General features: G+C 40.2%; 1 protein-coding gene across 2 annotated transcripts in view; it reads right to left on the bottom strand.

Annotated features, from left to right (window-relative positions):
- LOC149256134 (F-box/LRR-repeat protein 15-like) overlaps positions 1 to 20437 on the bottom strand; it is a 135842-nt gene that overhangs the window by 65832 nt on the left and 49573 nt on the right. For both annotated transcript variants that reach the window (XM_089460670.1, XM_089460669.1), the window contains 4 exons: positions 18482 to 18580; positions 18284 to 18372; positions 18078 to 18177; positions 17764 to 17934 (listed from right to left, as the gene is read on the bottom strand). In XM_089460670.1, the coding sequence (XP_089316796.1) occupies positions 17764 to 17934; positions 18078 to 18177; positions 18284 to 18372; positions 18482 to 18580 (459 nt within the window). The remainder of the gene's footprint in view (positions 1 to 17763; positions 17935 to 18077; positions 18178 to 18283; positions 18373 to 18481; positions 18581 to 20437) is intronic.

The following is a 20437-nucleotide window of genomic DNA, read 5'->3' as shown; positions in this document are numbered from 1 at the left end:
TATAGTATCATGGCACTTTTGAGAGATGGTTGTCATGACCCTAAGCCTCTTGACAATGCAAATGAAGGATATGACAAAAAGAATATAGCTTTGAAGGCCACATATTTTCAATTATAAAACTTCACCAAGCCAGAGAAAATTGCATAATGATGTGAGTAGTGCATATTATGTTGCACCAAAATTTTTGAACCATCAGCCTTGGCCCAAGTCTAATGTCTGGAGTATAGGTGTCATGACTTATATTTTTCTATGTGGGAAGCGTCCATTCTAGAACAAGATAGAGGATGGAATCTTTAGAGAGCACATGTCATATCACACCAACGGGTTAAAGGAGAAGAAATCCTCCTTTGAGAGGTCGCTCAAATTTGTAACCCTATTGCATCCCCAAGCTCATGATCAAGCTCTAACTCAACACAATGCACAATGTCCTTCACAGCGAGTGCTCTCATCAATGTTAGAGGTCGAGTGATGGAGGCCCAATTCAAGCCTGCTTAAATCGCTTTTTTAGAAAACCCACAGTGCGCAAACCTCTATCAAAATAGTCACTTCCTTCAACCCAGTTCACAATCAGCTTATGGGGTATAAAATCCCTTTTATATCCCTTTTATAAATAATATAGAGGGAGGAGCCATACGGATTGCCCAAAACCACCAGATTCAAGATCATGTTCACACAACCTTCGAAGCCTAAATTGTATAATATCTACCAAGCCAAAATTGTATGAACATATATAGTGCACGAACATAAAATTTTAATTAAGAACCATCGGGGCTCGTCCTAATAAAACAAGTGCACAGGAGGAATTCCACTTTAAATCCCCTTTCCTTTATGAGCAACTCCTTCCAATAGCCACCATGCAATTGCAACATATGACTAAACCCTAGATTTCACAGCCTTTATTAACATGCGCAATTTCTAATCACCTGGGACACCTCATCATTTACTCGACACATGCCATGGCCCACTCTCTGGGCTTTGATTGGTTGTTGGTCCCCACCTTTACACGTAATCCTGTAATTTTGGTATTTCCTTTCAGTGTGCTCATAGTTTCCTCCATGAATTCTATTCCGGGATGACATAAACGAATCTGCAAACCCCGACTCTGCTTGCTTTGCCATTATCGCCACACTTATGCACTCGAATGGCCCACTCACCAAGTTTTCCCACTCTATAGAATGCCTAACTCCTTTTCTTTATTGAAGTTAAATGGTTCGTCCAACTAGAACCCTTCCGGGTTGTCCCACACATGCTCTGTTTCCGCTACTTATCCCCTTTTATGTATTGATACGTTCTCAGCCCCACTACGACTTGGAGTCCATTGTTTATTGTGCTTGGTTCATTCGAGCTCGACCCTTTCCAAAACACAATTCCAAATGCATTCGAGCTTATAGTCTTCCAGGTAGTGCCCACAGTGCCACGAGATCCCGGCCTTCTTTTGGATTGGTTGGTCTTGCACATCAATCGGTCCCAGTCATCCCCTTTATTCTCATTAAGTGCTCCTCTTATCTTTTTGGGCAAAGCATTCGACCCGACACCCGTCGGTTATTGTTTTCAGTCCTTTACCAAATGTGCACAAACCTTATAAAGCCTTCAGAATGAACTCAACATGTCCTTGTGGTCCCACTTACACTCCACACAATCCCTGCTCTTTTGATTGGTTGGCTTCCTTTATATGTAAGCCTGGTGCCCCTGATTATTTTTGCCCCTAAGGAATTGGGGACTGCAAGGGAGTCCTAATTAGAAAGGGGACGACCTAAGTTTCAATTTTGTCCCCAATTCTTCAAAAAAGGTACTCTAAAACATAGACATAGACTTGGTTTCTCAAGTGGATATTGCTGCTCTGGTGACCACAAAACTTTACCTAGACATTTCCCACCAAAAACAGGGACATCTAGTAGATGTCCATCGAAGGTTTTGAGGATGATATATAGATGCCCTCTATGTGAACACTTCCCCATGTGGGTCTAGTTGTCCAAGAAAAATACTCACTCAATAGCATTAAGACCATGACAAATATTATATGTGCAGCAAAATTTGGAATACTAAGAAATGTGTTTTTTGTAAAAGGCAGTGTTCCACGGGGTCACATCCCCCTGCCTAAGGGTCGAGTTTCCGAGCTCCCCCACACTCTGGGGACTTGGCGACGACAAGGGGTTGTTTCCTGAAAAAGGGGGACGAATCCACAAATCAGGGTCGTACGGGGATGGTTAGGGTCATTACCACTCCAAAAAATCAATTTTTAAATTAAATCATAAATCATAAAATTAAAATATTAGTTATATCAATATGATTTGGGTTCCGTCGTCCAGTTTTGGTTTTATATTAACAATGTTTCATTATTGTTGGACGCCAAACCATTGAGCTGTTGTATTTACCATCGTTGTTGGGCGTCAAACCATTGAGCCACTGTCCGTATAACATCGAACGAATCGCTTAGTTCAGTGACCAGTCACACTTGGAAGTTCCATTCAGTTCAGTGATATGTGAAGTTTGTTGTTCCATTGTGCCTGCACCGTGCCGCCATCTCTGTTGGAGTTCGAAGCACGCACCTTGCCGATGTTCATAACTTCATTCCAGAATCCACCCATCACAACTCGGATCTCTGGAGTGGGGGTCCGCCGCCTAACCAGTCACCAGAATCACCACAGTGAGTGCGGCTAACAACCTCAGTGTATTTTATTTTATTTTATTTTATTTTTATTTGTAAATTTAAAAGAAATTATCACCTGTTATAGCTCAGGCTGTAGGCTGTCAACTGAGTCTGCCACAGTATTTTTAATTTTTTTTATTTAAAAAAAAAAAAAATATTGCAAAACAATGAAACAGTAAATGTTAAAATTTTATTATTTTCATTTTATTTTTTAATTTTCGAATTTCAGTGTTGTTGACTCTGTAAAATGCTAAAATCATTTTAGTATTATACACAGTCAACAACACTGAAAGTCTGAAATTCGAAAATTAAAAAAATTAGCATTTATTGTTTTACAAACAAGAAAAATACAGTGACATTGGACAGCCTTTTAAGTTTACTGTTTTTTGTAAATTTATGCAGTCAATAGTAAATTAAAAATTTGTATTTTAATTTTTTTCATTGTGTATCAATATGCATATGCAATAATTTTTTTATTAAAAATAAAATTTAAATTTAAACAATAAATCGGAACCCTTGTTGCAGGCTGCAGCCTAAAAGTTACATTAAACTTACAGCCATGAGTTATTCTGGGAACAGTGAGGACACCGATAGTGACAAAATATACAATGGTAGTGAGTCACATGATGCCCAAAAAGAAATAGAAATTGAAAGCAGTCACAGGAGGGCAGGAACTCGAAATCAAAATAGGCCTTTGCAGGGTGTAGATTCTGGAGGCCCACCAAGAGATCTGGAAAAATTTGCAAAAGGGGTATTTAATCCTCTAAAACCACTGCTAATCTATGTAACCAGATTGTCGAAAAAAATTCAAAAGTTGGTGGTGGCTCACATGATTGGGTCTACAATATTTGTGGGCATCACTTTGTTGGCAGCTATACCAGGGTGAAGCAACACATTTTAGCTATTACAGAACCTGAATTTAGCTCAAAGAGAGAAACTTTGGAGGCTAGAAAGGGCAGCCACTGGAAAATGATTGTTTTCTAGCAGACATGTTGATCCATCCACAAATATTCCACCATCCAGTGCTTCATCAAAAAAGACAAAGGTTTCTACTAGTGCATCTCGTTCTTATGCAATGGGTGCTACAGTGTCTGGAATGTACAATGTTCTAAATCGAGATGACACAGATGATGCAATTGGCAAATTTCTTTTTGCCAATGGAATTCCCTTCCATGTTGTTCGTTCTCCTTATTACAAGGAAATGGTCCAAGCAATTGCAAGAATAGGGCCTTCATATGTACCACCCAGAGAACATAAGCTAAAAACAACAATTTTAGATAGACAAGTGTCCAAAATTAATGTGCAAAAAGAGAGAATGGGAGAAACATGGTTGAGGTTTGGTTGCTCTATTGTTATGGATGAATGCATTGACATCCAAAAACGCCCACTAATCAACATCATAGTGACATCTTCAGAAGGTCCATTCTTTCTTAAAGTTGTTGACTATTCTGGAAAGTGCAAGGATGCATCTTTCCAATTGGAGCTTCTTCGAGAAGCTATAAAGGATGTTGAGCCTGATAGTGTGGTGTTGGTTGTGATAGATGCAGGAGCAATTTGTAGATAAGCAGGGTCATTGATTCAAAGCAGGTATCAACATATTTTTTGAACTCCTTGTTGTGTGCATGCACTCAATAATGCACTGAAGGACATTGGCAAGATTCAATGGACATCAAACTTGGTGACAGTTGCAAGAGATGTGCAGATGTTTATCTGCAACCACCACACCTCCTTGGCCATGTACAGGGCTCACACGAGGAAGGAGTTCCTCAAGCCCATTGATACTATATATTCTAGCTCTTTTCTCTTATTAGAGACGATGCTAGAGGTGCAACCACCTCTACAATCCTTGGTTGTGAGTTAAGACTAGAGAAGGTGGTCAGAATCAAAGACAGACACAGGGAAGAATGACAGGCTTCAGTTGTTGGACAATGATTGGTGGGCAAATTGTTCTTATTTGGTGTCATTCTTGGGCCCTATTGTGGAAGTCATTCGTTACACTGATTCAGATGCTCCTAGTCTTAGAGAAATCTATGAGACCTTTAATAGCATGTTGGGACGTGTGAAGGCAGCCATTCAGCAGAGGGAGCCCTCATTAGAGTTCTATACATCCCAGATTCGACCCATCATTCAACGTAGGTGGAATCGCATGAACACACCTTTGCACATGGCAGCGTATGCATTAAACCCAAAATGGTATGTTGAAATCTCTGGGAGGGTGCCTCCTATTGATGATCTTGAGGTAAAGAATGGCTTCCTAGATGCAATTGCAAAGATGTACAACGAGGCAGAGAGGGAAAGATTTCGAAGACAAATTGTTCAGTTTGCATTTCTTAGTGGCCCCTTCAACACATGTTGTTCTCGGGCAGATCGCATAGATCTAGCCCAAGATGACCCAATTGGTTGGTGGAGGATGCATGGGGATGGTGCTCCAGAGCTCAAACATATAGCTATGTGTTTGTTGTCTCAAATTGCTAGTTCCTCTGCAGCAAAGAGGAATTGGTCCACATATAGCTTCATCCACTCTATCAAGAGGAACAAGCTTACCTGTAAAAGAGCTGGGAAGTTAGTTGTTGTGCACAATGCCCTACCTCTTTAGCATACGAAGACACCTGAGTATTTGAAGGGACCAGCAACACGATGGGATGTTGATCCAAAGCATTGTTTTAAAAAACGGTCGTTTTGATACCGAAACGGCCAAGTTGATCCGAGCTGATACCCTCAGCCATGACTCGGCCTTTGAAACGGTACATTTGGCCGAGTCAGCCATGACTCGGCCGAGTCATTGAATGACTCGGCCGAGTCATGGCTGACTCGACCAACTCGGCCATTTCTGTTATGACTCGGCCGAGTCACAAAAAGTCGGCCCAGAACACGTTAAACAGCAATTTAATATTTTTTTAATGGATTTTTAAGGTGATTTCTGATTGGTTTGGACTCCAAGGTGTTATATGAATTTGCTAAATGTCATTTGGGGTCCATTCCCCCTCCCAAACCCCTATTTAACACACTCAAATGCTCTCTACTATTGATACGCTATTCAAATTTCATGGTAATGTTAAATTCTTAAAGTAAAAGTGACATTCTCCTTAATCTTCATTTTCATCCTTTTACTTAAATTTTTAACATTACCATGAAATGACTCGGGATGTTTGAGAGTGGTTTCGGCCTCATTGGATTTCATATGGAAAAAGTAGAATTTTAGATTTCATTCAAAATCCAGCAAACTTATCAGTTTTTCAGGATTTCAGGATTGGAGGATTGCAATGTTTCCATTGAATTTTGTCATGTATTAGGGTATGGAACTCTTATTTAATCAAGAGCACCAATCCCTCTATGTACCTTGATGTTAGTGACATTGGTTGTCGAACTCCTCTGGGATTCGCTCCCAAACCAGGAGCTTCTGAAAATGTCGCTCCCACTCCCATTTTCGCTCTTGCTCCCAAGTAACACAAAGAAGAGAAACCGTTTGGATCAAAAACGGTTAAATGATCTAGTTTATGTCCAATACAACCTCCGACTCAGACGAAACCATTTGCTGAACAAAAGACCTGATTCAGATCCCATTGTGTTGGAAGACATTGATCCAACATGAGATTGGGTAGTGGAAAGTCGTCCAGCAGAGTTTGATCTTGATGAGGATCTTGATTTAGATTTAGATATCGAGACATCAATTGAACTTGAACATGCTGATCAGTTGAATGCAGATCCCAATCCACCATCCTCAGTCTCACAGCCAGCAAGGACTCCAGTTGTAGGTGTGTTTGGAAACATGAATGAAAATCTCTAAAATTATGTTTCAAATCTTTAAAATTATGTTTTTTTATAAAAAAAATAAATAAATATTTAATGTAATTTTTACAACGACCGAGTCATTGAAATCGAGTCTGCCGAGTCATTACCGTTTCGAAGTCGGAGTTGGAGTCGATCCTCAGCCGAGTCGGAGTCTTAAAACATTGATCCAAAGGATGATGCACAGGTAGATATAGAGGAGTGACTTGATGAGAGACAGATGGGGTTGGTTGGTGTGTCACTTAGCATGTTTGAGAATGCAAGTGATTCAGATTCAAATGGTGATATGGTTGATCTTGATTTATTCATGTAGCAGCGGGATGTGGAGATTAGCAGGGCATTACCTCGAGGCTTGAGAAAAATTATGCTTGTTTATCTTTCGATATGTTGATGTTCTTATGTTATTCTGACTCTATAAAATTTAGACTCTTGATGTATCAGACTTGATTTTTATAATTTTATGTCAATATTCAGTATTCAATGTTCATAGTAGGAAGTGAAACATCAATATAGTTTAATAAATTAACCATAATGTATGATGTATGATTATAAATTACAATTTTAAATTTAAATGATAATGATATTCATATCAATGATCATGCTTTGCAGCGTTTAAGTTTTCGTTTAAATTTGTTTCAGTTATATGACTCATCGATTTATACATTATATTTTATATTTATAAGTTTTTAAGACCTTGACGTCCCCCCACATTTCCAAAAAATTGGTGGGGAGCTTTTGCATAGGCCGCTCCCGCGTCTTCTCCCTCCCTTGCCTCCTCGCCTCAAACCCTTGGTGGAACATTGGTTAAAGGGGGTTAATCACAAAACTAGCTTTGACACTCATTATTGTTAGGCGCATTAATGTGAAAATAAGATAAAATTTCAACATAGAAACAATGAACACCTGTTCAAATCATGACTGTCATTTGATATGAATACCACAAGCATCATGTCCAATAGCCATCAAGTGAAGGACGGGACAGTAAAACATGTGTAGAGGGATTAAGTATCTCAGTGTTTGAATTCCAAAACCAATAATATTAAGGGACAACACGGGGTTGTGAACCAGCATGGTTAAATAATATTAAAATAATCCTTACTCGAAATCCAAATCAAATTTAAAAGGCTGACTTATAAAGTGCATTCCGTACACATTTACGTTCCCAAAAGTTGCCAAATCAATTTAACAAGAAGAAGAAATTGCCAAGCCATTAAAACATTCTGTTTGAACGCAGCTTTTAGAAAATAGAATGAAGCTCAAAGATGAAATGGAAATGAAGACTTCCTAACACTTGTCAAAAACTTGGGATTGTCCTATTAAAACTCGAAGAGACTAATCAAAAAAAAATATATCAGCATCGCTAATTGTCCAAGTGATAAGGACAATTTACAGTAGTCCCTGATCCATGTGAAAGCAAAAAAAATAGGTGTAAGGGACAAAAAAACAAACAACGTGAAATAAACAATCTAACTTTGAGAATTTATGATTATAGTTTCATACCCGAACTCAATGTTACATCTATGTCTAATAATTATACTGGCATAAATCAAGGTCCGCCCTTGATGAAAAAGTTGGGAACCTTCATCTTAAACAGGACGGGAAATTTTTAACAATCTCCTATATGATGAAAAAGGTAACTTTGCAAGACTTTAACGTGAAATCTTCCTCAGAAGCTCACTTATCAGAAGACTTAAAGAAAGAATCAGATGTGGTCCTTCACAAACATCAGAAGCTGTTATGAAAGATGCAAAAAAAACTTGACAAGATTGTAGCTAATAAAGATGAAGAAAATTCTCATCTCAAAGAACATAGTCAACACTCAATCGCATAAAATAAGAGGTTAAAAAATGAAAAGAAGTAGAAGAACTTACCAGCAAGGAGGTGACCAATTGTTAAATTTGGACAACTAGGTCCAAACTCCATGTTCTGATGCTCAGATTAAGAGGCTAATATTTTTGTTGGATTCCTCTTTCTGAGAGGTGTAAAATCCATATAAAAATAGTCTTAATCCGATGAGCAGAACTTATATTTTGAATTTATTATTCTTAATAAATTATATGTGCAAAGGTCAGCCAGTTTTGTAATGTAGGCTCACATGCCCAACAGATGTGTCACACACCCTCATTGATGGATATATATATACAGGAAAAGTTGGAGAGAATTTGATCACAACACAACTCACATCTTCCTCTCTCATCCTAAAAAGTACGAGCTACCTGGAGGACGAATTTCAGCCACACGTGGGAAGGACGAAGAGGATTTTTCTGCTGCTAGGGTTTCGCAGAAGTTTGACCAGCGTTGACTTTGGTCAACGCTTGGTCCAAACAAGCTGAAAACTTGTGGGAGGTTCGATTTTTGAGGAAGCAGTTTGGTTGAGGAAGCTCTTTAGTGAGTTGTTCCAACATGTGCTAGATACCACTGTAATACTCTGTGATAATCAGAGTGGGATTCGTATGACTGAGAATCCTGTGTTCCACGACCGATCCAAGCATATTGATATCAGGTACCACTTTATCCGGGATATGGTACAGCGAGGCGCCGTAAGGCTCGATCATATAGGAACTGATGAGCAGGTCGCGGATATTCTCACTAAGCCCCTGGGGAAGGTCAAGTTCCTAACCTTCCGTGAGAGTCTTGGTGTCGTGGAAAGACCCTATGATGTGGGTCCTGTTGGACGATGAGCTTTGGGAGCTCTGGGGGGCTTTGGGGATAGCTTCTCGGAGCTATAAGCACTCATAATGCTTCTGCCCCACCCTTGTGATTATTGAGCTGGTTCGCCACTCATTTAATCTGTGCCCCGTATGCATCCTACCCATTGAGTTCAGGGCTCATGGGAAGTACCTCTCATTTGGCCAATGAGGTGTGGAAAAGCTAGAGACTATTAGCAAAGACTGATGGACGCATCAGAGATTTCCGTACTCTCTATCTAGGATGGCATGGTCCAACCACTTGATCTGGGATCAAGATTTGTGAGGTCTGGGACCTTTGGACTGATTATGTCAGTCGGGGAATGATGTCTTTGTGACTGACCCACTTCTGTTCTGAAATAAAGAAGCCAGCAAAGCAAGTTTCGGCGGGATGACTCACAATGTTAATTGCACTAATAAATGGAGTTCTCCCTAGTTGAGAGGGAGTGTTAAATTTGGACAACTAGGTCCAAACTCCATGTTCTGATGCTCAGATTAAGAGGCTAATATTTTTGTTGGATTCCTCTTTCTGAGAGGTGTAAAATCCATATAAAAATAGTCTTAATCCGATGAGCAGAACTTATATTTTGAATTTATTATTCTTAATAAATTATATGTGCAAAGGTCAGCCAGTTTTGTAATGTAGGCTCACATGCCCAACAGATGTGTCACACACCCTCATTGATGGATATATATATACAGGAAAAGTTGGAGAGAATTTGATCACAACACAACTCACATCTTCCTCTCTCATCCTAAAAAGTACGAGCTACCTGGAGGACGAATTTCAGCCACACGTGGGAAGGACGAAGAGGATTTTTCTGCTGCTAGGGTTTCGCAGAAGTTTGACCAGCGTTGACTTTGGTCAACGCTTGGTCCAAACAAGCTGAAAACTTGTGGGAGGTTCGATTTTTGAAGGCCATACTCCCTGGCACAAAAATCGAGGTCAAAGGGTTGACCGTTTTGCTGCTGCGTTGACTTTTAGCTTGCTGCCCCTGCGTTGACTTTTCAGGACAGCGTTGACTTTTGTAGAACTGACTTGGGTTGACTCATCTACTGGTTGGAGGGTTGTTGTGACACATGCTGGGCTGGCTGACCGAAGGAGACTTTGCTGGTTGAAGCATCCTGTTGACCGCCGAAACAAACACATACATTTTTCTTGTTTTTGATTTGTCTTCTGTAAGATCTGCTTATATGTTCTATCTGCATTTTGCTTATCTACTTGTATGATTGCTGTGAGAAAAGTGAAATTGCTCTTAGCATAGAACATCTACAAAACTTTACATGGTATCAGAGCTGAGGTGAAGACAAACTCTATCTATAGCAATCATCATCGAAGGAAATGGATTCCTCTAAGCTTGAATTCAGGGAGAATGACAAGCTGACTGGAAGTGATGACTTCCATGCCTGGAAGATGTTATTAGATCTCAAATTAGAAGATCATGATCTCCTAGATCATGTGACAGGGAAGATTCAAGAACCTCCATCAAATGCCTCTGCTGCTGTTAAACACAAGTATAAGAAGGGAGAAATCAAAGCAAAACTACTGATCAAGGAATCCATAAATAAGAGTCTGGTAGCCTACATATCTGAACTAGGCACATCCAAGGAGATGTATGACAAACTGATACTTATGTTCCGAGTAAACAATGTGAACCAAGTGCTATTCCTCAAGAACAAGTTGAAGAATATGAAGAAGGGTCGAGACGAGTCTATTCAAACTTTCTTTATGACGTTGACCGAAACCAGGAACAATCTGCTAGCTATTGGGGAGACAATAGCTGATCGTGAGATGGTTCTCACCGCACTTGGAGGACTTCCATATGAATGGCAAGTATTCACAACTACCATTCTCAACAATAATACCATCCCTAACTTTGATGAGCTTCTGTCTAGATGTATGCAAGAAGAAACAAGGATGAAGGAATTTGATAATGAAAGAAATGCTGCCTATGTTGCTCATTCCCGAAAGAAGAACTCTGGTGGTTCCAAGGACAAAGGAAGGACTAAGACTCAAAAGAAGAAGGGTAAATGTTTCACCTGCCATAGGACTGGACACTATGCTAGAGAATGCCCCTTCCAGAAGAATTCTCCCGATAGTGACGACAACAACAACAACCGAAGGAATGGGAATCAAAGAAATGACAAATCCAAAGGAAAGAGGAAGGCTCACTTTGAAGGAAACCATCCACCTTCTAAAAGGACCAGAAATACCAGGTATGAGGAGTTTAATGTTGTTGATAAAAGAAATGAGTATATTCTAATATCTGCTCTCTCAGCTGCATCTCCGCCCGACACTATGGATGTCTGGCTAATCGATAGTGGTGCCTCAAGACACATCACCGGATTCAAGGAAGCACTTTCTGACATGGTTGAAAGGGATACTAATCTAGAAATTATCCTTGGGGATAATGCCACTTATCCTGTGAAAGGGACCGGGACTGTGACCCTCCACTTGTCTCAAGGACAAGTCCTCCATCTACAAGATGTACTCTATGTACCCAAATTGAAGAAGAACCTTGTGTCTGTATCTGCCATGGAAGACAAAGGATTCAATGTAACTTTCTCTGATGGAAAGGTACTCATGTGGAAGAAGAGCTTCAAGGAAGCTATCTCAATTGGTTTTAGAGTTGGTACACTCTACCAGGTTGGAGGGAGTTCGTTGGGAGCTATGACTTGTGATACTATCCGTCAAACCGAACTATGGCACCGAAGATTTGGACACCTTCATTACAAGGCTCTTCCCAAAGCAAGGAAGGTGGTGACAGGGATGCCTGATTTTGGAAATAATCATAAAGGTGTATGTAAGGGCTGTGCTGAAGGAAAACATACAAGGGGACCTTTCCCCTCAAGTGTCACAAAGACATCTGAGATATTGCAACTGGTCCATTCTGATCTTTCCGGTATGTTGCCTGTAACATCCCTGGGGGGATGTTCTTACTATATGACATTTACTGATGACTTCTCTTGCAAAACCTGGATATACTTCTTGAAGAAGAAGGATGAGGCTTTCATGTGGTTCCGTACCTTCAAAGCCTTGGTGGAAAATATGACCGGAAAGAAGATCAAGATTTTGAGGACTGACAATGGCACTGAATATGAGTCAAATGAGTTCAAAGACTTTTGCAGAGAAGCTAGCATTAAGAGGGAGACTACCGCTGCATATACTCCTGAGCAGAATGGTGTTGCTGAACGCAAGAATAGGACTATTGTGGAAGCTGCCCGTGCCATGCTATGTGACCAGGGTCTTCCAAAGTTTCTGTGGGGAGAAGCTGCAAATACTGCTGTGTACATTCAAAACCGATGCCCTCATTCCGCTTTGGACTCCAAAACTCCCGAAGAGGTTTTCTCTGGTAAGAAACCTGATGTCTCACATTTTAGAATTTTTGGATGTCCTGTCTATTTTCATGTGCCGAAAGAAAAGAGAAGTAAGCTGGATGCTACTGGGAAGAAAGGAATGTTTGTGGGCTACAGTGAGACTTCTAAGGCATATAGAGTCTATGTACCTGGTCAAAGGGAAGTAGAGATAAGCCATGATGTCACTTTTGACGAAGATGCTTCCCTCAAGAAAGTAGTAGATCTTCCTAGATCTGAAGAAAACCATGAAGAAAGACCTGGAAATCTGGAAGAACCCCAGGATGAGACTATGCCTGATGTTGAAGGGCCAATGGACCCTATTGATCCTTCCCCTTCTCTAGGAAAGAGGCCATCATGGCTCAGGGACACCCTCGAAGATGCTGAGGGTCATGCTGCCCCAAGGGGAACATTCCGAGAAAGCAAGAAGCCGTGTAGATACCAAGGGTATCTAGCTGCCATGAGTACTATTATACAATCTGAACCTGGATCTTTTGAAGAAGCCATCAAGCATCAAGTCTGGAAGGATGCTATGCATGAAGAATATGAGGTTGTTATGAAGAATGATGTCTGGGATGTGGTCCCGAGACCGAAGGACAAATCTGTTGTCACCGCTAAATGGCTCTACAAGATTAAACATGGATCTGATGGGAGTGCTGAAAAGTTTAAGGAAAGATTTGTTGCCCGTGGCTTCTCTCAAAAGGAAGGGATTGACTATGACGATATATTTGCACCTGTGGCTCGATATACCACCATCCGATCCATCATAGCCCTTGCTGCTACGCAAGGATGGAGTCTTCATCAGATGGATGTCAAGACCGCTTTTCTGCATGGTGCAATAAAGGAAGAGGTGTATGTAGAACAACCTCTGGGATTTGAAGTTCAAGATCGAGACACTTATGTCTGCAGGTTGAAGAAAGCCCTCTATGGGTTAAAGCAAGCACCCAGAGCTTGGTATGAGAGGATGGATAGTTACTTGATGAAGCTGGGCTTCACTCGAAGCAATGCTGATCCAAACCTTTACTTTAAGGTTGAGGAAGGAAAGCCTCTCATTCTAGTGCTATATGTGGACGACCTCTTCCTGACAAGTGATGACCCTCTCATTCATCAATGTAAGAGGGAGCTTGCTGCTGAGTTCGAGATGAAAGACCTAGGACTGATGCACTATTTCCTAGGCCTGGAGGTCTGGCAAAGACCTGGAGAGATTTTCCTTTCTCAAGGAAAGTATATTGTGAAGCTTCTGGAAAGATTTGGGATGGTGGACTGTAAGTCCGTGTCGACACCAATGGAACTCAACTTTAAGAAGTTGAGTGGCAGCGCTGCAGGGCCTATCTTGGCCAATCCTACTGAGTATCGTCAACTCATAGGAGCTTTGATGTTCTTAGTGAACACCCGTCCGGACATATGTTTTGCAGTGAATACTTTGAGTCAACAGATGGTTGAGCCTCATCATTTTCACTGGGTTGGTGCCAAGAATCTTTTGAGATATCTTCGGGGCATGATAAACCATGGGCTGAGATACACTGCCGGGAGTGTGATACTCCGGGGATATACTGATGCCGATTGGGCTGGCAGTGTGGTGGATCGTAAGAGCACATCTGGATGCTGTTTCAATCTTGGTTCTGCTTCGATCTCATGGATGAGCAGGAAGCAGAAGTCGGTGGCTTTGAGCATCGCGGAGGCCGAATACATTGCTGCTAGTATGGCCTGTTGTGAAGCAGTTTGGTTGAGGAAGCTCTTTAGTGAGCTGTTCCAACATGTGCTAGATACCACTGTAATACTCTGTGATAATCAGAGTGGGATTCGTATGACTGAGAATCCTGTGTTCCACGACCGATCCAAGCATATTGATATCAGGTACCACTTTATCCGGGATATGGTACAGCGAGGCGCCGTAAGGCTCGATCATATAGGAACTGATGAGCAGGTCGCGGATATTCTCACTAAGCCCCTGGGGAAGGTCAAGTTCCTAACCTTCCGTGAGAGTCTTGGTGTCGTGGAAAGACCCTATGATGTGGGTCCTGTTGGACGATGAGCTCTGGGAGCTCTGGGGGGCTTTGGGGATAGCTTCTCGGAGCTATAAGCACTCATAATGCTTCTGCCCCACCCTTGTGATTATTGAGCTGGTTCGCCACTCATTTAATCTGTGCCCCGTATGCATCCTACCCATTGAGTTCAGGGCTCATGGGAAGTACCTCTCATTTGGCCAATGAGGTGTGGAAAAGCTAGAGACTATTAGCAAAGACTGATGGACGCATCAGAGATTTCCGTACTCTCTATCTAGGATGGCATGGTCCAACCACTTGATCTGGGATCAAGATTTGTGAGGTCTGGGACCTTTGGACTGATTATGTCAGTCGGGGAATGATGTCTTTGTGACTGACCCACTTCTGTTTTGAAATAAAGAAGCCAGCAAAGCAAGTTTCGGCGGGATGACTCACAATGTTAATTGCACTAATAAATGGAGTTCTCCCTAGTTGAGAGGGAGTGTTAAATTTGGACAACTAGGTCCAAACTCCATGTTCTGATGCTCAGATTAAGAGGCTAATATTTTTGTTGGATTCCTCTTTCTGAGAGGTGTAAAATCCATATAAAAATAGTCTTAATCCGATGAGCAGAACTTATATTTTGAATTTATTATTCTTAATAAATTATATGTGCAAAGGTCAGCCAGTTTTGTAATGTAGGCTCACATGCCCAACAGATGTGTCACACACCCTCATTGATGGATATATATATACAAGAAAAGTTGGAGAGAATTTGATCACAACACAACTCACATCTTCCTCTCTCATCCTAAAAAGTACGAGCTACCTGGAGGACGAATTTCAGCCACACGTGGGAAGGACGAAGAGGATTTTTCTGCTGCTAGGGTTTCGCAGAAGTTTGACCAGCGTTGACTTTGGTCAACGCTTGGTCCAAACAAGCTGAAAACTTGTGGGAGGTTCGATTTTTGAAGGCCATACTACCTGGCACAAAAATCGAGGTCAAAGGGTTGACCGTTTTGCTGCTGCGTTGACTTTTAGCTTGCTGCCCCTGCGTTGACTTTTCAGGACAGCGTTGACTTTTGTAGAACTGACTTGGGTTGACTCATCTACTGGTTGGAGGGTTGTTGTGACACATGCTGGGCTGGCTGACCAAAGGAGACTTTGCTGGTTGAAGCATCCTGTTGACCGCCGAAACAAACACATACATTTTTCTTGTTTTTGATCTGTCTTCTGTAAGATCTGCTTATATGTTCTATCTGCATTTTGCTTATCTACTTGTATGATTGCTGTGAGAAAAGTGAAATTGCTCTTAGCATAGAACATCTACAAAACTTTACACCAATCCAATTGAATTAAAGAAGTTGTTAGATGTAAAAATCAAAACCATGGAGAAAAAATCTAATTCAGATCAGAAAGATTTTTATATTAAGATGTTATCAATCAACAAATCACGAAAAGTATGTCGAAAATGATAGCGAGAAAGGGTTCCTTGATTTGTGCCTTAATCAAAGGGACCTCAAAGAGTTCTTCCTTGGCATGCTCGAATTTCTACGAGTTAGGAATCAATTCCTATAAGTTAGGAGCTAATTCCTAAGAATTAGGATGAATTCCTAAGGATTAGTATAAATCTCTACAAAGTAGGATGAGTTCCTATAATTTAGGATGAGTTCCTAAGAGTTAGGACGAGTTATGAAGCAGTTAACTAATGTGCAAAAGTGGAAGCCTGAGTTCATTGTCTTCTAGTGCGAGTTAAACTAGGAAAAGGACGAATGATTGAATCTCAAGTTCTAGAATTGAGATGAGACGAGTTGCATAAGTTAGTTATCTCAGTTAACTCATCAATTCCTAAAATATAATTTTCCAGATTTAATCATTTGAATTGCTTATAAGGAAGAGTGAAGGAACAATTGTATTCATTCTTCTTGAGAACAAGTATTGTGTGTGAGCCTGTGATAGAGAGGAACAAGAAGGAGCTTGTATGAGAGTTCATAGAGAGCAATTTTCCTTTGGAATTGCGCTAGGAAATAGGAGGAAATTCCTATTAAATAGGAGCAGCCTATATGCTAGGATTTAGGAGGATTGGAGCTAGGAATTAGGCCTCCAGGATCGCACAGAGGAGGAGGAAAGGAGATCAGGATCTTGCAGGCATTTCAGCTTAGTACTAGCAGAGGAAATCGGATTGGTTTCCATTGAAACAAAGTTGTATTGTAAGAGATCTATTGCTCAGTATTCTATCAACTAAATTCTCATACAAGCAGAGGGTTTTCCCAGTTGGGTTCCCTAGAAAAATTATGTTGTTGAATCATGTGATTGTGTATTTAGTTCTGTTCCTATTCCACTGCAAAATTAGTAGAGAATTTGTGTGTCTATATGAAAAGACATTACCAGTTGCAAAATTTCGTGAAAATTCTACGAAGTATTTAGTGAAAAATATTGATGAATGTTCAAAAGCAAGGCCCAAAATACAAGGATGCCTTATCAACATCCTAATCATAAGAGATGAAACTTGAACCATTCAATGTATCACCATCACTCTGGACAAAGGCAAAATTTGAACTATATTCTGAAGACGATCAATTTCAGTGACATTTGGTCTCAAAATAGCAAACATTTTTGGAATCACAATACAAAAAATACACACAGAGTTCCATAGAAGAACAATGAACCAGGGTGCACTAAACTTCGAAAATGCAACAATTCTATTCAATACTTGAAAAGAGTGTACTTCCTCATTTCTTTGACTATGACAAAATCAAGAACAGAGTATCAAATGAAAGCATGGCAAGAAAGAACAAAAACAGCCCCTTTATACTTCAAGAACAAACCATCATTGAAGAGGAAGGCAAAATAATAAATATAGAGCACATATTATAATAAGAATAAAAGTAATTAATAAACTGACACAACCCTTCACCTTTGCGACTGGTTGATACATATAAGAATACTGTCAAATGGCTCACCATATCATCTCGTTCATTCATTATAAATAATATAATTATTTATCCTATATGTATTTCAATTGTTTGTCCTCCTTATGTTGAAATTTTTTCCGTATATGAACTATTGTTCATTACAATGTCCCAATTAACCCAAATTCAGTTAACTTCAATGTGCATAATTTCTTTGCAATGAGAACACAGAGAAATAAAAGGTCTGCCTCACAAATTTGCAAATATTTCCAACCAAAAAAGTAGTACTTTCATTCATGCTGCAGAAGCATGACAGCAACATGTCATTGTAAGAACGAAAAAACATTGACAATGATTTTAAGCAACCGAAGATCTATCACATATACCTCACAACTATCAAGAATTAGAGTGTTGAGCATTGGGCAGCCTCCCCCCTCACTGAAGACTTTGCAAATTGAATTGGTCAATGACTCGCACTCTGTTAGGTCAACTTCACGAAGTCGAAGACACTGCAGAGCCATTGTTGTCAAGCTTGGCTGCTTCTGAAGTACCAACTTCTGAAATAAGCATCAACACAAGAATTCATTGATTGTTAGCATATCATATCTCTGTAAGTACATGTATTATAGCTACAGAAGGCAACACAAACTGCAACTTCAGGCATTGAACACTAAAAAAGTGGAAGAAGCTCATTCATGACCTGTAGTGCACTTGAAGTAATATCAATCCTGTTAAGTATAGCACAGTTTGAGACATTAATTGAAGACAGAACTGGACAACGCAAGTTTAACTCCACAAATCTGCAGAACAATAATATATTTTGATATCAATAGCCCACAGCTAAACTTTTAACATCCTACTTTTGTTATTTCTTCAATGTGTACATATAAAAACACAAAAGCATACTTTTTGCAATGGACAAGACTTATATTTTGGAGGCGGGGCAGCTCCAAATTAACCGATGTCAGGAGCCAGCAACAATCAAGCTGTAGTGCCTGCAAAAAATTCAAGCCATCTTTAGCTATTACAGTCCACATGCTTCTTGGCAATAACTTTACAATGCATTCAATATGCTGTAATACTTGAAAGCTAACCAGATTTTACCTCGAGCATATAACAGTGCGACAAGGCAGCCATTGATGAAGCATTGATCCCCTCACAGCTATGGAGTTTCATATCCGTCAACATAGGCATTCGAACAGCCTTAAAATGCACACCATGCTTCTTTAATTAGAAACTAATTATATACTCAAGGGATAACAAAGGAAAGTCTGGATATTATACAGTACATCATGTTAGAACACATCAAGGATAAGAAATACAAAATTAAATAAAATCAGGACAGCACCATTAATAATCAAGCAAGATTGCCATGCACAAGTCAAAAGCTAGAACCATGGAGAAATGTCTCTTCGTTGAATGTTGGCATGCCTCGTTAAAACTTAAAAACCCACCCAAATGGAAAACCCAAATTAGAGAAGTCTTCGATAACCCCGTGTCATTCCATGAAATCTCAAGTCATCGATTACAAGGAACGTAGATGGAGGATAGTGTGTCTAGTAGATAAGATATGATAATATTATTGATGTCCAACAAATGTCCAAAAGTAGGTCAATCGGACTATTCAGTAAATAACTGACAATACATAGTGGGAGTGCAAAGGACACTCCTATAAAAGAAAAGTGCAAAGCTCGTCTATGAAACCTATACTCTAAAGCACTAAAGCCAAGAGATAAAGAAAAATACAATGCTCTCTGAAAAGGGTACAAGTTAGAGAGACTCAGGGCTTCATGTGCCTGTCACCAGGGAAACGGAAGGGGAGACTATACTCCTTTGAAGCCGAATATACTACCCTCCTACCATCTGAGGCCAAAGAAAATTCTCTTGGAAGTAAAAATATCTCTGGATAGATGACTCACTAAAAGAGCTGAATCTTGGTAGAGGTATGTCTCTCCATCTAGACGAGTAGACCCGCCCTAGGGAACTGGAGAGGCAATCCTTCTAGCTCTTCTGGCCTAAATTGTCCCCAGATCTAAGTAAACAACTCCCCAGGAGTCTAGCATCCAAGGGCCAAGCCACGTCCTCAGTAATGTCCCCTTCAAATTAAACATTAAGAAGGGACAAAATAGACTATATAAAGGGGTAAAAACCCATTTTCTCCCAAATTTTGGGCAAAAGTTGGGTCCGATGGGGCAAAAGTATCGGCAATCAATCGCGAGTACTCACAATTCCAAATCGGCTCGACAGCGAAAAGATCCGCTCAGAGTCTCACAAGCCAAATTCCCGTTGACTAAGTTTGACTCGTGATCAACGCGAGCTTGACTCGTGAGTCAAGATTTCGGAGATTTATAGTCGGCTCGACAATCACTTAGAAAAGTTAGGTTGCGACTTTTTTAAACCTTCTTGTCATCCGCTTATTGTCGAGGAAGGCATGCTGCATAACCTGCAAGCTCAGTAAAAACAAAAAACCTGCTCAGTCACTTAGTGCTTCGACCATCAATGATTGTTTACACACTCAATCACCTAGTGCACCAACATCAGGAAGAAACACTGGAGTTGGAGCTCGGCTTGTTGTTGATCATACCTGTTACGATTATCGCGGCCCGCATAGTAAGTGAATATTCAATAAATTATTATTGTGGCACCTATTAGTGTGTTACTTGTTTATGTTTATTCATTATTGCCCGCCTAGTAATTGAAGAGAATCGGGAACCACGAATATTGTTGTTAGTCTTGCACCTGCACCAGTGCCAACAGTTCCAGGGAAGCATGTCACTGTTGCGAGTTCTGGCTAAAAGGAAATGCCCATATTCACACCCAACAAAGAAACATAGATACTAAGAGCCCAATTTTGCTTTAATGGGATATCTGATAAACACAGTGTAGGATTAGTTAGAGGTTGTATTACAGCCTTATTTTATAGTAGCACAGGGATCTTCAATCATATATATATTATAAAGTTATGATGCTTATATCACATCCAAAATTAATGAAAAGTTATAAATAAGGGCACTGAGAGAACTTAATGTGGAAACCATTTGGAAGGGAGCCACAAATTAA

The sequence above is a fragment of the Pinus tabuliformis genome, chromosome 7 (genome assembly GCF_031772625.1).
Source record: "Pinus tabuliformis cultivar Carrire ecotype Pingquan chromosome 7, CPIR1, whole genome shotgun sequence".
In the NCBI taxonomy this organism is placed as follows: domain Eukaryota; kingdom Viridiplantae; phylum Streptophyta; class Pinopsida; order Pinales; family Pinaceae; genus Pinus; species Pinus tabuliformis.
This window is presented reverse-complemented; position numbering and strand designations above follow the sequence as displayed.